The 17,827-nt window shown below is 41.4% G+C and overlaps 1 protein-coding gene across 1 annotated transcript in view; it reads right to left on the reverse strand.

The window, feature by feature from the left end:
• The window catches only part of fkbp16 (FKBP prolyl isomerase 16), a 29,360-nt gene that overhangs the window by 1,891 nt on the left and 9,642 nt on the right, over window positions 1-17,827 (reverse strand). The window contains exons 4-6 of the mRNA XM_031282554.2: window positions 2,906-3,123; window positions 887-1,068; window positions 606-683 (exon numbers count right to left, since the gene is read on the reverse strand). Coding sequence (XP_031138414.1) covers window positions 606-683; window positions 887-1,068; window positions 2,906-3,123 — 478 coding nt within the window. The remainder of the gene's footprint in view (window positions 1-605; window positions 684-886; window positions 1,069-2,905; window positions 3,124-17,827) is intronic.

The raw sequence follows: 17,827 nt of genomic DNA on the forward strand, positions 1-17,827 counted from the left end.
GAATTTGGTACATATGTTCATGTCCTCCTCAGGATGAACTGTAATACATTTGGTGATTCTTTAACTTTTCTTCCAGTGCCATCACAAGATCAAAATTTCATTTTCAAGTAGTCCAATGCTTACGTTTATGACCAGAAACCTGTAAAACTAATGACATTACCATCAGACCATTACCATTAGATTTATTATAGATTAGTTGCATGAGGAATGTGTCACGTAAACAACCACACAATTATTCATTGTTAAATAAAAGTCCAGACTTGACAGTGTTTCTTTAGCATTGAAATTAGAACTATGGAATTTATTTTTAACCTTTTACTACAACATATTTGATCATTTATTTAGGAATAAAAGCACAAATTTCATCGGCCACCATTTATTTGTATCGACTGATGGTGGTTTCGGTGGCTGTAATAATAATGGCGGCCTAATTTCAGAATCCCCTTTCCTGTGTGTGTGTGTGTGTGTGTGTGTGTGTGTGTGTGTGTGTGTGTGTGTGTGTGTGAGTGTGTGTGTGTGTGAGAGAGAGCGATGGATGGAATTCACTGGCAGATTTGAAAGAAAGGTGATGAGGTGGATGGACCAGCTCACCCACGTATTCTCACCTTGGTGGCCGGCTCCAGTTTCAAGGCTCTTTTTAGCATCTCCATCGCCTCTTTGTACTCACCCATGTCTGACTGGAGCTGAAAGAGAAGATAGAACCATACAGTGTGAGCAATGCTGGCAGAGAAAAGAGAGAAATAATGCTGCAGCTATTTCTTTCTCTAAAATAATTAAATCTAATCCCATTTTCTTCCTTTCAGGAACAATAATACTAATCTATGGATTGTTAATGAGATGCAGACATGTTTTCTGTCAGTAATAACACGACAGGATGGGGCCCCACCTTTCCCGCCCGGTAAAGAGACTTGACATTGTTTGGCTCGAGGGTCAGAACGTCGCGGCTGGTGTGCAGTGCCTCGCAGTACTGCTCCAGTTTGAGCTGAGCGGTGGCCAGGTTGTTCAAACACTTCACCCGGTAGTCTCGCACCTCCTCCAGCTCCGTCTTCATGCCGCCATCGCCACCATCTGTACAGAGACAGACACACACAACCTCTGACTTCTGCTCTGCTGTGGACATTTCATGCGAGTCTCTTTATTAGTGACACAAAACACAGAGATTAGTTCTTGGAGAGGACTTATTCTAAAATCTTGCAGAATATAGAAAATATTTGGACTTTCAAAGAGAAACTCCCATCGGGTGTCATTATAAGGATAGTTCATGTTCTGTGTTTTTATTCAGCTGGATATTATATCACTGTCCCTGCTGTAACAACTGCATGGTTTGATCATTAGACCCAAACGTGTCCAGCTGAATACAGTAGTGACCCGAGTAATGAGCACTTGTTAGTGCAAAGGATTTTTTATCCTTGGCCCTAAGTATGATGGGTGATACATGTCAGCAGCTCTGGGACCACATCTGTGTGGATGCAGGTCTTTTTTATTACACTTTAAATCTCAAATTTAAAGTTGGATTATTTAACACAGCATAAACTGATGATTTGGTCACTTAGAGGCAACAACACCAATACATGATCACCTTTTCAGTTGATAAGGCGATTTTGTTAGCTAATTGCCTATTGCCTATCATACATAGCATCATTATCATTAATTTGGAGTCGTGTTTTTTGTCCACCTGATGAATTCAACTTCAAAATTCTCTCCTTGTAGCTCTGTTTTTTGCTGTTTCAGCTAGTTGCTAAATGTGTCTGTCTGCTGTGCAGTGCTGAGCAGGTAGTGTACTGAGTTTTGTTTAGCTGGAAACAGCTGTCATGTGGTTGATGAGAGCGGTGAGTGAACAAAACCAACAATTTTGCGGGCCAGAAATACAAAACAACAGCTTAAAAAGCTAAATTGAGCTGAGGGGGACTGCAGAGTTAGGTAAAAATTATAAGTTAAAATCTCTTTACTATTTTCTTTCTTTCCTTTTTTTGGTAATCCCCTAAAGATTTGGTAAGAAAAATCAAATGGGATTATTAATGCTTTTAAACTTAATCCCTACTCACATTGATGTATTTACTTCCATTAAGACAATTACCTGTAAAATTCTTGATAAAAAGCTGCCAAAGATTGAGTGTGATCATGTCTAATGTTTATGTGTGTGCATGTTTAGTTGCACATGATTACTGGTTAATCAATTAGAGTGCTTTATAATCTCCCTGTGTCATGAATGTATTTGTATAAGTCTGATGGGCCCAAAATGACCCCAAAAAGAGTTCAGATGTTGGCGTCTATGCATCGTTATTAATATTTATTTTCTGGTCATCTTCTAATCCACTAATTACATGAACTCAATGTCCTGATAAACTTCTCTCTTCAGTGCCACAGTGAGTTCACTCACTGGTCCTCCATCATTGATGCATTATGAAGCAGTCCATGTTTTTTCTCTTCATTGTTCAGTCACATTTTCCTCTCTGGCCCACCCTGCCTCATCAATGATTAGAGTGATTAAGGAGGTGGAAATAATATGAAAGTTGATAAGCTTTGATTATGCAAAAGAATTAAGCAAAAACATGTATCGTGGGACTCGGCTCAGATAGATGTGGCTCTGCATGGTGATAGCGTGATTAGTGTGATGGCAGACTGGAGGAGAGCTTTAAACTGTTATGTCATGGTGGGCTGAGACTGACGTGGAAATGTTGTGTTTAAGGTCTCGATCAGATGCTGTGTTTTATGTTTCTAATGCGTGTGTGTGTGTGTGTGTGTGTGTGTGTGTGTGTGTTCATTTTTATGTTTTCTATTTCCATTTTCACTTTTTTTCTGTGAAGATAATGCTCACATCAACTACTACAACACATTTCTGGTACTGCAACATCATGGAAATATTTTCTATGAATAAATTCAGGTTTTGATGCTGGGTTACTACCTAGGCTGTGTGTGGTTAGCACATCCAGAGCCATACAATAGGCTCTGGCAGCCATGCTGTATTCCTCCCTCTGGAAATGAAAGTTTCCTCGCTCTCGTTTCTGGTTGCCAATGCGGATGCGGTCTGCGATGGGCAGAGTTAACGGGTCCGGTTTCTTTCTGATGTCCAGCAGCTGGAGCTGGTAGAGTAAAGGAGCCCAGGGTGGAATATCAGGCTCTCTGCACAAAGACAAAAACAAAGAGATGATCAATTTCATCACAGGGAGTAGAGTAAAAGAGCCACACACTCATCTCTTAAAAGATTATTTAAATCAATCCGGAAATCAATCTGTTTTTACAATGCCAGCTTCAAGAAAAGCAGCAACAAGCCGGTCAACACCCTGCACAACAAACTCAAAGCTTTGTAACTCGTGCATGCAATTTGATGGTCGTGTTCAAAACACAGTACAGTGTTTTATGGTGCCCAATGCATCGCTGTGGTGTTATCAAAACTAAGAAAGCCTAGAGGAGAAATTCCTTGAAGTGATGACTCAGTTTTGTGGCCCGCCCTCTTCCCGAGTGTTTCTAAAGAATTTTGACAAACACATGCAAACTGGAACTGAAATTGAAGATACATCGTTTTTGATGATATATGTGTGTTTTTTCAGATGCTTTCTGTATCAATAATTTCACTGTATCCAACAGCTCACACACCTTAAAATCAACACCTTTTAAAAAGACGTCTGAGTGACTCCGACTCATTTAAAGCGGACAAGAATTTGAAACTGGTATGAACCTGTGAGCCGCCGGCAGCTTCAGTTTACTCAAGAGTCACTCAGAAGGAAAGTTAATTTGGTTTTCAATCATCTGGCTCATGTGACCACATGGCACACAATGGTCCATTATCAGTTACTCTGTGGAGGCTCTGGTTCCAAAGGTGGGTGTGTGTGTGTGTGTGTGTGTGTGTGCGTGTGTGTGTGTGTGTGTGTGTGTGTGTGTGTGTGTGTGTGTGCGTGCGTGTGCGCGTGTGTGTGTGTGTGTGTGTGTGTGTGTGTGTGAGAGAGAGAGGGAATGAATGCAATGGTTTGAGAATGCAAAAAGCTTGAGTACATTTTTTGTGCATTGAAATGGCTTACATTATTGATTGTAACAAAGAAATTACAGCACTACTGCATGCTTCATGTTTAAACATACAAACATGAGTGACTAGTTACTAGTTATTTTACTGTAACTCTAACAATCCTAATACAAAAAAGCAAAATAATTAAACTTTAAAGAGGATCCTGTCAGTTTAATGAACTCAACATAAGTTCAACACAATTAGGTTCAGCTTCCCGCAGACCCTCCCCTGTGACTGTTTGCTGCAAAGTGATAGTACTGGGAGTTGTGTCAGGTCATGAGTTATTCAAACTTGTTGTGTCCATGAGGCAATTTCAGTCTGTCTAACAGAATTAGTTGTATCCCCAGTTACTGGGAGGCTGTTTCAGCAGGTGGGATCAGATTACCCTTTCACCTCTCCTCTCTGGAGACCTGGTTCACTGTCACAGGAGTGTGAAATCAGCAGCTGAGCCGAGGCCTCCGAAACCTGAGCCGGAACCCTGGGCACTGGAAGAAGTAGCGTTCAGAGACGTTATGGTTTAGGGCCGTGGAAAGGTAGATGTTTTCTGTTTTTATTTAATTTTCTGTTTATATTTTTGATATTGTCATATATTTTGTTATCATTACTTTTTCATCACTATTATTTAGTCATATTTTCTGTATGTTAATCTTGTGTTCTTTATAATATTGTGAAATGTTAACATTATTTAGGTGGAGGCTTCAAATAAGCCCACTGGGTTTTAATGCCTCTCCCTTAACTGTAAATGATGTGCTTTAGTTTTCATTTTAAATTGTGCAAAATAAAAACCAAGCTAAGCTAAAGATGCAGTTTTTTTTAGAAGACGGGTCTGAACTATATTTGGTGCCAGTGTTTAGTCCTGCCTACTTGTTTTTGCATACCACTGCATGTTTACGGAGTATCAGAAACGAGTTGTGTAACAGGCGTTCAAGGGCAGCAAGGAAGTGGACAGTTGATTCATTTATGAAGAACGTACAGCACGTGGCTTGGGTTGCACCAGGTAATGTTAATCTTTCTAAAACGGGCCTCGTACTGTACATCTGACTATTAGAGATGGATCCTTCTTCCTTGCTAATGTTATGCGTTTTGATGGCGTACCAAGAATGTGACACTATCACCAAATTATCCACTGCACAGTCTGTCATGGACATACTGTAGCTAGTTGTTGTCCTTGCATACTTTTCTCTACTCCTATCTGCAAATGTTGCATAATATTCTGAAGGCTGAATATTATGTAACGGTGTGGGGAGTATAACAATAACACACACACAGCGTCCTGCCTACTGCTAGTGCCTGGCTTCAGATTAAAAGGACTTTTGTCAATTCACCTCTGAAGCCACTTTTGTTTTCAAATTACTGAATAATGCACGCTAAGAGTCTGTGCTTTGAAAACAAGTTTATACTGAGCTTGTGCTCTTTATCAGAGCAGATGAAGTGGAATGAGAAACCTGGCTCTCTAGTATTTCCTTTCCTGAAATTATGACAGCGTTAGGTTTGTAAATTACTCAGCATCAAACCCCCTTAGTCATTATCATCATTAGATATTGATTTTTATTTATACAGAGGTAACCCACCCACTTTGCTGCTCATGACTCACATAGGTCAGGACACATTAGATGAGAAGTGATGACTCATTTGTTATTAATCGATGCAGGCGCAGCTGCAAACTAAATGTGCCACATCAAAACGTCATGAATCCCAAATGATGTGTTATCCTACAAAGGAAACACAAGTCCCACACACTGCCTGCTTACTGCCTGCCAAAAAGCAACTCTTCACATGCAGGATTCAACAGGTGACCTTTGCAGCATTATGTCATTAAGCTCAGCAGCTACGGAACAAGCACAAAAACACAAAAGGATACAGAACACATTGAGTAAGGGGGAGAGCTGAGCGTCCATCATGAGCATTAAACAAAATGGGCATGACTGGCGAGCTGTCGAGTGTAATCTGAGAATGCAGTGCGCTGACAGATCTATAAGTATTACGGTGTCATGTGGGTCACTGGTGATTAGCACCACACCAGTGTGCTGCTGCGCTGAGCTCAGCCAATGAGCCCCCAGGGCCTTATTAGTGCAAACAGGAAGCAGTGGCTGGTCAGCGGGTTGAGATCCCTCCGCAAGATACCAGCGAAACCTGAACCTGCAACTTTAGCCCAGGTCCCTGTCCTAACACCGGGCTGCAGAGCCGGCCTTCCTGCCTGCTCCTAAAGACACACACAAACATGATCTTGACAGACATTAATTTATTGATGGTACGTTGGTATTTGTTTTCATATATTTTTAATAAAAAAAACAAAGGTTTGAAATATTGTATTCACCTTCCTCTGTGAGCTTGAAAATACCAATATACCAGACTCAGTTTCCTGTTAAAGCTTCACCACTTTCTAATGAGACGTAGGTACACTTTTTTAAATGTTATGTATATCACAGTGGTACAGTATGTTGAGAGCTGTTGTTGTAGGTTTAATTGAAAATAAAACACACTGGGTTTTCCTTTCCTCAGTTTCAAACCATCTTGCAGAGAAATAAATAGCTACCTCCTGACCTAAACCAGAGAAAAGGTCAGTGAGAAGAGACAGAGAGAGGTTGTTTTAGGCTCAGAGCCTTCAGCAGGAGGACAGAGCCTGAGGGGGGAAGAGATCAGGGCTGACTTAAAGATATGAGACATTTGCTGAGGCAGCAGCTAGGGCTGAACGATTTTTGAAAATAATCTAATTGCGATTTTTTTTCCCAAATATTGCGATTACGATTCGATATTCGATTATTTTTTTAAGCTCTTTGTCTTCTGTATTATTCAACAAAGAATAATATAATAATGTATAGTATGAACACACAATTACACACTAGACAGTTAAATAAGTAAAAATATAGTATATATCTATACACACACACACACACACACACCAGTGTAATTTTTTACAGTGCACAGAGAGGAGCTGCCTCCAGCCCCTCCCCCTCGTGAAGTTACGTGCTGCCGAGTGCACTTGTTCAGAGAGGCTATTGTTACGTTAGCTAGTTGCTGGTGTTCTTGCCGTGGGATTAACTGTACTAATAAAACCGTTGAAACACCGCGGCCACGCTGCTGTGAAAGCTCCCCGAACGTCATTTATCAGTCTGGTTGTTACCCCTCTCAGTGGCAGCTCCTCCACTCATATCTTTATAACGGAGCTAACCGCTGACCGGAGCTAACCGCTAATCAGAGCTAATCGTTGCCAACCGAGCCTTGAGTTCTGTGTGCCTGTGCCATTAACTGCATGTATAGACTCAAGCCCGAATAAAACCCTTAATTTTATTAAAATGGCTGTAAAAGTTTTAAACTACAACTCAGAGTTGTTTGAATGACAGAAATCAGCTCAAGGTACAGTGTAGCGTTAGCATGCTAGTTGATGCTTTCTCTACGGAGTGCAGACTGATTGCTCTCGTGAGTCATGTGACCAAATCGCAGCCTTTGCGATTAGGAAATCGCGTTTTAACATATCGCGATATTATCGAAAATGCAATTAATCGTTCAGCCCTAGCAGCAGCTCAGACAGCACTGAGAGACAGAAATGGTAATGTTTACTGCAGGCCACCAAGAAAACCATGGCTAACAACATACATAAGTGTCTAGATAGAAATGATAAATATTTAAGCAAGTATCAAAACTAGTTGTTATAGACCTTGACGCAAATGATTTGGAATTAAAATTAGGGATGTCCCGATCAGGTTTTTTTACCCTCGAGTCCGAGTCCGAGTCATCTGATTTTGAGTATCTACCGATACCGAGTCCCGATCCTTCTATAATATATAAAAAAAGAATAAAGAAGAGCGAAAAAACAGATCCAGGATGTTCCTTATTTTTTATTTAATTCACCTTATTTTAACATTCAACAACTCTGTTAACAAACAGAGCACTTCTGTTACATATCTCACAGTTTGCTATGGCAATGTTGTTGTCATCAACTTTATAATCCCTCCAGACCGCAGACATACTCGCGCTTTCCGCTTCAAGCTGCTTCCGTGTTCTACTATGCCGGCATTTAACCAATAGCGTCTCTGCAACAAAGTGATGTCATGCCGCACGCGTTGCTGTTTCTGTGTGGAGTCAAAAGGGTCTAACTCTGTGCCACCGCATAACTATAGATGTGTTAAAAAATAATGAGAATATATATACATATATATCCGAGTCCTGATCGGGAGGTAACGTCCGATTCCGAGTTCCGAATTTCGAGTCTGAAACCACGTGATCAGGCCTGATTTCCGATCACGTGATCGGATCTGGACATCCCTAATTAAAATACAAGAATGTGTTAGAATTGTCTGTTAAATATGAGGCTACAGCCAGGAAGTGGTTCTCTTAGCTTAGCATAAAGACTGGAAACAGTTACCGTAGCCTGACTGTCCAAAGGTTGAAAAAAATTCTGCCACCAGCAGCAACCAGCACCTCTAAAGCTTGCTTATTAACACTTACTACTTACACTTTAATCTGTACAAAAAGAGGTGTCTTCTTATAAATTTCCCTGTAACCTTCAACCACAACTTTCAATAACAAACTACACACGTCTAATCTACATTTATAAGGACACTCACTGCTTCTCAACCAGCAGTGTTTTTATTGTGTGACGTGGCTGAATTTCTCGTATTGTGACTCTAAACAGATCCCATTAAAAGAGAAATGTTTCCACTCTTCTTCTGTCCGTATGACTGAGGTGATAAGGACTTTTCCCTCCTGTGTCATGGGAAGATATGCACTCATTCTAGATGAATTTGATACATGTGTTGTGGCTTAGCAAACTTCCTCATTAAGGTGTATGATAGTGCCGCTGACTCACCCTGTTATCTGTCAAGCATGCCCCTTGCCGCTTTAAATGAAAGGAAAAACTCCCACAGAGGGAAAACAGTGGTCAATTTGACGTCATGCTCTCCGTTTGAAATGATGGAAAGGCCAGCGATGTACCTCAAACTGGTTTCCATGGCTACAACCTCAGAGTGCACTAATATACTGTGATAAATGTGGTGTGCAGCTTGTATGATAATACTAAATCCAAGAGGATTTATGAGGTTGTTTATTTTTTACGGCTGAAAAAAAAAAACAGGTCTGCTGCTGACGTTTAGTGTTGTCTGCTTTGACTCTTGGATGGACACACAGCACCAATACACTCATGCAAAGGAGCTTAGCTTTAATCCTGGCATTGGTGAGATCTCATAGCTGTTTTTCCTCACTTGCTGCCATTCTAGTTAATTTGCAGCAAAACAGCCTGTTAGTACAGCTGGAGATCTAGAAACTAACACTGTAAGGCCTTTCAGCTGCTGCCTCTGCATGTGCTTTCCTCTCCTTTTTGTTTTTATTTCCTCCTCCAGCAATGAGCCAATGAAACTGTGCTCCCAGGGATCAAGGGCAGCTACTGCCTACATCCTGGCTGCTGAGCTCCTCAAAAGTCCCCATATAATCTCCAGCAGATTTCCTTAGCCTGTTAAAATGAATCCAATCTCAGCCCTGGACTACCTGCAGGTAGCTGTTTATTAGCAGGGATGTGCAGCAGCCGGGCCATTTCAGAGAGACTCTGGTTACACGACTTAACCAGCTTTAAGTAGGAAAAGTACAGCAGTTATCTGCAGTAGGAAGGGTGTAATCGGACCCCTTGAAACATGAAGGTGTGCGTACACAAAAAATGTAAAAACATCATTAAAGGTACATTCAAACAGTTATGTTTACATTCACGGTTTCTAATAAAAATACATTGTGTATCCTTGCGGGCTAATAAATCGATGAGTACATTTCCTTTCCAATAAAAGATTGGTACAGTAACTCTGATTTCTAGACTGTTTTAAAACCTACATTGTTTACAGGTATGTGTGCTAGGTAGCAGTCTTCTTCTTTCCCGCTGTTTGCTGCTGCATTGCTACGTTTCTTGCCGCATTACTGCCCCCTAACTGTTAAGTGAAATAGCGTTATCAAGAGTGTGTATCACTAGTGGTTAAAAGCACCAAAGGGTATGTTTAACGCCAAGATTATCTTTTCAAATAAAAGTTGGTTTGTGAATTAATTTGCTTACATTTTCTTTGATTTCTCCTGTATTAACACTACCCAATGATTGGTGGAACTCACAAAAAGTAAATAATTTGACTTAACTTGATTTGATAAAGACAAATTATTTGATCAAAACAGGCTTGATGTGTTGAAGGCACAACCACCATTAAAAGTTGTCTTGATATATTAAACCTCTTTACAATTGACACTGTGTTAGCATGTGCACTACTGACTAATCACTCCGTTTTAACAACCACATGCTATGGTGCAGTAAGCAATGCGAGAGAAGTACACAAACTGATATACCAGAGACTTATCAAGTTGTTATGGCTTACGTGTGACATACATAGTACATACATAATACATGCATACATAGTGTCCTATTAACCGGCATTCAGACCAAAAAGCGGGGTGAGTGAGTGAGTGAGTGAGTGAGTGAGTGAGTGAGTGAGTGAGTGAGTGAGTGAGTGAGTGAGTGAATAAGGGAAGTTCAAAGCTGTTAAACAGAATAACAGCTTTACTCTGGCTCACAGGTGAGCAGGACAAGTTACCGATTCTACCTTATGCAATGATCTGAAATCTCTCACAGGTTTGGGCTCTGATGTGTGGCAGCATCTAGATGAATAGATGAATATTTCTTCCAAAAAAAACAACTTTAAAGCTTTTTGTCTGCATTAGAGTGGATGAGAGCAATCTGTCTTACACAGAAATACATCACCAGAGGTCATTATCTAGAATATCAGCCTGGCTGTTATCTGTGGAAGATATCTTATCCCAGGATTGACCCTAAGTCCATAATCAATCAATAACAACAAGCAGACATCTCTGAGGTGTGCACGGTGCGGTCAAGTGGCAATTTCTCATGCAGCCCCGGGGAGTGGGGTTTAGTTTCAGTGGATTCTCCGCGAGGTAAAGGTGAAGCTGTAGTTAACGGCAGTGACACCTCGGTTCTTTCTTTACACACGTTATGTCTACTGATTATATAAACCAAATCTCTGGCAGTTTTGGATTTCACTTGTGAACTTCAAAGCTTTCTAAGTTATGACAAATTCTGAGCGAGGAGCCAAAAATCCTGCTCTTTGAAAGATGAAAGTCCTCCTCTTCCATTACGGTTAAACTTCAGATAAATGTGTGCCTACTTCAGTGGACATATTCTTTGCTTGCTGTTTAGACACGCAATTTAATTTGCACTCAGATCAAAGATTTTTTTCTTCTCACAAAAGTGTGATTTGGGCATACCATGTGGGTGTGGCATTCATCATTATTCAACAATAGGGTTGCTGTTTGCCCCCCTCTGTGGTTACAGAGTTGTGAACATTAACGTTTGTGATTACAAGCTGCTCATTGCTTTATGTATGGCATTCAGGTAGCGGAATAAATGTCATAAAGAGATATTGATCAGAAACTAATTTCCCTTCTAAGTCCGAGCTGTCAAACATGCATGTGCCGAAACCAGATAACTCCCACCGAGAAAATGTCACCATGTCTCGAATGTTGTTTTGCAAATTGAGTGCACAACAAACAGACAGCAGTTATCATGCTCACTGACTCATGATTTAATAAAGACGTAACTTTAAAGCAGCATGTGCACCTGTACAGTTACACCTGGCCTTCATGTCTTTAATGTTGGACATATTTGAGGAGTAATTTAGAAGCATATACATTATGTGTACATGCTGACTTTTCTGAAGTTGTGCAGCGTGTGTGTAGATCAAATAAAAACATCATTATCATTCACTGTCGCTCTCCTGTCATATTGCTGTCCACAAGAAATATGACTCCTTCAGTGAGAGTGTGTCTGTTATCTAACCAATAAAGATCCAGCTTCCTTTCAGCAGCAGCCGGCTCTACCTCTTTGTGCAGCCTGTGAATCAATAGCAGCACACTGAACTCCTCACTTATTAATCTGGTTGTCACAGAGAAGCAGCCGGCGTCTGCTGGCTGAGTAAAGCAAATGTAGCGGGGCCATTAGCACGATCCTTTAGTCTCTCTCTAATGGCTGTGCAGAGCTATGAGACCTGAAGCACCAATCATGTCAAAGAGACACATTTCTTAGGAGGAAGGGCTTGACTTTACTTGACCAGAGCCAGTGGCAATGGCATAGGTCACTCCCATCACAGAGAACCTAGAAAGCAAACACAAGCAGCCCATTTACAAGGAATTTCAGGCTTATTATATTGACAAACTTATTTGTTTTCTTGCACAGATAATGCAGTGTTTTGCTATACATGAGCTCACTTGTATTTGCCTTCACCATCTGGAATGGGAATATGAAACATGACCGCAGTGCAACTAATCCTATCAGTGCTATCAAACAACTGAGAGTGTTTCATTTATAATGAGATCTACCTAGTTAATCCCTTCAGCTTAATCACTGCACATCTGATTTTGATTTTGCAGTGAGGACATCAGTGGGAGTCTGCCAGTCATTAACTTTGAAAGGAATATTTTAAAAGTCTATTGTGTGTGCGCGCATGTGTGTGATAGACTGCTGCAGACGACTGATGACGGAGCACTGACGCCTCAACGAGATGACTCACAATCCACGTCCACACTGACAGTACCTCTTCATCCCATAATACACACACACACACACACACACCAGTGCCACTTGTCACTCTGCTACAAATCTCCTTCCTCCGGGCTCGCAGCGGGCAGCACTCGCCACCTCATATGCCTCCCCAGCAGCAGCACTGCACTGCTGTACAGACACATATGCTTATTTCCTTAGATACAATGTTGTTGCTACTTCTGCCACACTGCATGATAAATTTAGCATGTTAGCCTGTCGATACAGACTCTATGAGTGTGTGTGTGTGTGTGTGTGTGTGTGTGTGTGTGTGTGTGCTGTCTCACTGTCTTGCCCCTCCACTATCCCATCTGCTTCAATTACAAATGAGCAAAATATATAAAGTGGGTTCATGAGTTACCCCAGACAGTCTGTCTGTGCTCACAGTTTGAAATGTGTATCTTAAATTGTAAAATCTTAATAAGAAGTGACTTCTCAAAGCCACAAATGACGAGTGGGACTGGGTGGTCCTCGAAGTCAAAGAATCCCAGAAACAGCTTCTGTTTTTGAGCAATGACAAGGGAGATTGAAAGCAGCTATGATCACAAAGCCATGGGTACATGATACAGGAGAGCCAAGGCCGGTCTAAGCTTGAAACAAACTAGTTTGTACAATGTGTGGTAGGCAAAAGTTTATAGCTGCTGTTATCGTAGAGAGGGGTGAGACGCAAAAATTGCTCAAATTATCATAATGGCACCCTTTTGGAGAATCTTTGCACTCATTGTACATGAAAAGTGATAAAAGTAGTTGTTATAAACAATAAACAAGACTAACGTCTAAAGACATGCTAGCGGCTGTACTTAGACACAATACTTTAGGCTACATGCTAAAGTCAGAATGCTGACATGACACAATCACAACGCAGTGCTAACTAGGATTGGGCATCGAGAACCGATTCCTACTTGGAATCGTTTAAAAAATTACGATTCCATTAGAATCGTTTCTTTATTGGAATCGTTTAGAGGATTTGGTTTCAAATACGATCATCGCTTCCCAATTTAATATGCGTAAGTTTTGGTTTCCGAAGCGACCAGGCGCTTGTTGTGTTGCAGCCTTGGAGCACAGTAAGCAGCGCTCTAGTGGGGCTTTATTTTACATTGAAAAAGCTGTAAAACTGCAAACCACAATTGAATCAAAATAAAACTTTCCTCTTATTTGTGAAAATAGGCATGTGACCCATTTCAACTCCACCCCTCAAAGAATCAGAATCGAGAATCGATAAGAACCGGAATCGAAAGGAAGAATCAGATTTGGAATCAGAATTGTTCAAATCAAAATGATGCCCGACCCTAGTGCTAACATGCTGTTGCTAAACTGGTACAATGTTTACCAGGATCACCATCTTAGTTAACGTGTTAGCATCCTAATATTTGCTAATTAGGACTTAACACAAAGTACAGATGATGCCAATGGAAAGGTCATTAGTTCTGCAGGTATTTGGCCATAACCCACAATATTAGACCTGATGATGGCGCTAGATCAAAGTACGTTGGACACCAAATTTTAGGGCAATCCATCCAGCAATTTGTTTAGACATTTAACTAAAAGCCAACAATGTCAACCTCATAGTGGCGCTAGAGGAAAATTCATGTGATCACCAAAGTCTGTAGGAGACATTCTCTGAGAACTATGATTGTCAAAAATGGTATCAGGGGGTTTCGGACCCTTAACACAGTGAAGGTTTTCAAGTAATCAAAATGTTTATTTTCATGGAGCGCTTTTATATTTTAATTTAGACATATCAAGTCAGACACAACCAGCTAATATAACACAGGACAGTGCATACTGGCTTGCTTACAAGAGCACATTAGGCTACTTTTAAAACCAGTTCTGTGCAGCAATCTATTTCCTGTCATGCCACTAATCTCTCTCTCCCATCCCTCTCTGGCTGTGTGTATTGTGCTGGTGGGGCTGAAGTGCCATCTCACGTGTATCCCTCTTTGCATGCCACGCTTTAGAAAACAGACTCTGTCGCAACATCGTGGTTATACAACAAAGCGCACCGGGTGGCACAGTGGACGAGAGGTGATGTGCCAGTGTTGTCAGTGTTCCAGTACAAACGGCATGTTTGGACACCAAGTCCTTTGAGAGTTACATATCAGAAGTGAGAGTAGGACAGCAGGTATATATCTCAAACTTTCTGATATGGATTCTAGCAAGATAACTTCAAAAAAATGCAATAAAAGAACATTACAGTTGGGAAGATTTACTATCCCGCTAAATACCCCCTGACCACGGAAAGCAGAAGTAGATATTACAACTGAGGCTGTGTTGATGAGTGAGATATGCCTGCTAGCAGTAGGGGGAAAAGGTAAACATCCAGGGAGATTAGATAAGGGACATGCACAGTTCGAACACTGGTCTGAGGGCAAAATACTGCTGCGGCACCAAAACAATCCACAATCTAGTTTTCACAGGTAAAAAAAAGTGTCTATTCTAATCAGATTTAATTCATATGATTTCTTTTTAGCTTTCAATGAAGCTTCAAACTAAGGTGGCAGTGGCAAACAGGAGAGTGCATGCAGATTGAGAGCTAAGCCTGATCTTATCTGGAGCGTGCTACAGCTGTCGGTGCTTGCTGGCCTGCTCCTGGAGCGTGAGGTCTGGGTGTGGTTTCTTGTCAGCCTGCTATGTCTGTGCCGGGAAAGAGACACACAGAGCCCAAAACTAGTCTGAACTAACTTGTTACTTGGTCATATGAATCACTTCAAATTGCCCCTGGGGGACACACACATAGTGTTTTTAATTAAATTGATGACAAACAGTAAAACTTGAAGAAACTTCTTCACACTGGTGTCAGTTACTCTAAATAGTCATTTTGCACCAATGTGGAGAAGACCGGTTTAGGTTCATCATTGTGTTTTCCACAGTTCTCAAAGGTCACATTATTCATTTGACCCAGGTGGTTTGGCAGAGTGAGTCACAGTACCTCCAGTACAGAGAGGAATGCCACCTCACAGATTTTTATGTGTGGACAACATGCATCTGGAGACAGGGGAGGAGTGTGCATAAATGTGACAGACAACTCTGTGGCGGGCGAGTCACTGTACCTGTCTACTGGCGAGTGCTCCATGTAATGAAAAGCAGAACTGCCAGTTCATTAGCTTCATTAGATGATAGGAAGAGAGAATGGTTTGTAAGAAGAGGAAGAACACTCACACTAATCACAAATGGACCTAACACTCAGCCTTCTGTCAAAAAAAAATAATTTCTCACATCTGTCAAAGGCGGCTACACCTACAAGCATCCTCACTCATCATCAGACTTGATTCCATTGATTACATTTCTGGCTTGACACTTTCTCATTGCACCACTTTGCTGTGTGAATCTCTCAGTCTACATGCCTTTCTGCTCTGAGAAATGTTAACCTTTTTCAGCTAACCCCTCTGGATATGGGCGTGCCTCAGAGGCCACAGGGAGAGGCTTGCCACATCTTCAAGTGTCAACAAAGATTCCCCTTGAGCACACCAAGAATACGTTTCACTGGTCAATGCATGTTTCCTATTAGTTCTTGATAAATATTTAATATTGTGTGTCAAACATAACGCATACACACCGACTCTAATCAAATGTTTTATTCAACAGTTAGTTTTGATAAAGGCTGGATGTTCCGCAGGTCTAATTAACTGTGACATGATCCACAGAATTTTGAACTGACAACATTTCAGTGGATGAAAACACTGTCTGACATAATCGTTACATAAAAAAACAAGTTAGTGTGCCAGCATTCTGATTTTAAATAGCCTATACAATTGTTGACTTTTTTTCTTTTTTTACCTTGTCTGCTTCTTGAAACAAAATGTCAATCGAGTTTTTTAGCCATGCTAGCAGCATGGCTCTGTCGGTCAGTCGGTTCATCTCTTTGGTCCAGTCTAATTTATTTCAATAACCATATGAGAAGTGTGCCTTTGACATTTGTGAAGACATTCTGGTTCCCAGAGGATGAATCCTACTGGCTTTCGTGATCCTCTGACTTTTCCTCTAGCACCACAATGAGGTTGACAGTTGTGGTTTTGAGTAAAATATCTATATCTATGACTACTGGATACATTGCCATGGCATTTGGTTCACACATGTCCCCCACAAAATGAATCATAATAACTTTGGGTATACGATCATCATACCTGCAAAACAAATGATATTCACATCAGCCTCAGCCATACTTTGTGTTTAGCACAAGCATGCATCCAGTGCTGAAAAATTAAGCCAATGTGGAAGTGCCAAAAACTGCAGTTCCTCGAATGACCACTTGAGCCTGGCTCCAAAAGTGAGTCAATTTCCATAGACCCCCATGTTAAAGCCTTAGTGTGTCACTTCTTGATATCAATAAAAGCCGTTACATTAAAGCCATTGCCAAATGAATTGCTACAAAGCTAATTAAGACTATCAGCTCCACAAAACTCTCTCTGTATTTCTCAGTATGGCTATGTTCAGAAGATTGTGTCATCCGGTGACTTTCCCGCGCAGAAGCTCGAGTGAAGATAATTACCTCTTCTAAAGAGTCCATCATGTTTTTTTTTAATCCTCTGTGTTCTTCTTGGCTACTAGCAACTGCATGGAAGGGGTGGGGGGACGTGCACGATCACGTAAAGGCTGTTTTATGCTTCTGCGTCGAATCGACGGTGTACCCCCGCAGACCCCTCTGCGTCTACGCCGGACCCTACGCCGTAGCCTGACGTGCATCTCACAAAAAATGTTACTACAAGGCGCAGCGACGCACGTCGCTCGGCCGTGGCTGGGTAGCGTTGCATTTCCCCCGACTCATTTCTTGGTTCTCCTTCTCCATAAGCAACATGAAATCAAGGAGAGGGTTAACTTTTCCTGCTAAAGATTTCCCACCGTGGTCAGAAAGCACAGGGGAGACACTTTGTTTCTCTCACTATGACTCTAGAGTCGGTACTGACTCCAAAGCTAATTGCCGTCACTCTCTCACTTCTCCCTCGCTCTATCACCCACTCCCCACACACACACACACACACACACACACACACACACACACACACACACACGTGCCAGCTCAACGCACACACCAGCGCACAAGTATAAACATCAGGCCACTTACGTATGCTACAGCGAAAGCTCTGCGTGGAGCCTCCGCAGAACCATAAAACAGGCTTAAAGCGTAACTCTCTCCCAAAATGCAACCTAGGGTCTTTTTGTGAATGTACCCGAGTCAAACTTTCGTTTAAAAGCATATTTAGGACGGAAGCGCCACTTTTAAGATTTACCGTATTCTCGTTTTTCGG

Source organism: Sander lucioperca, chromosome 7, assembly GCF_008315115.2.
Source record: "Sander lucioperca isolate FBNREF2018 chromosome 7, SLUC_FBN_1.2, whole genome shotgun sequence".
Taxonomy (NCBI): Eukaryota; Metazoa; Chordata; class Actinopteri; order Perciformes; family Percidae; genus Sander; species Sander lucioperca.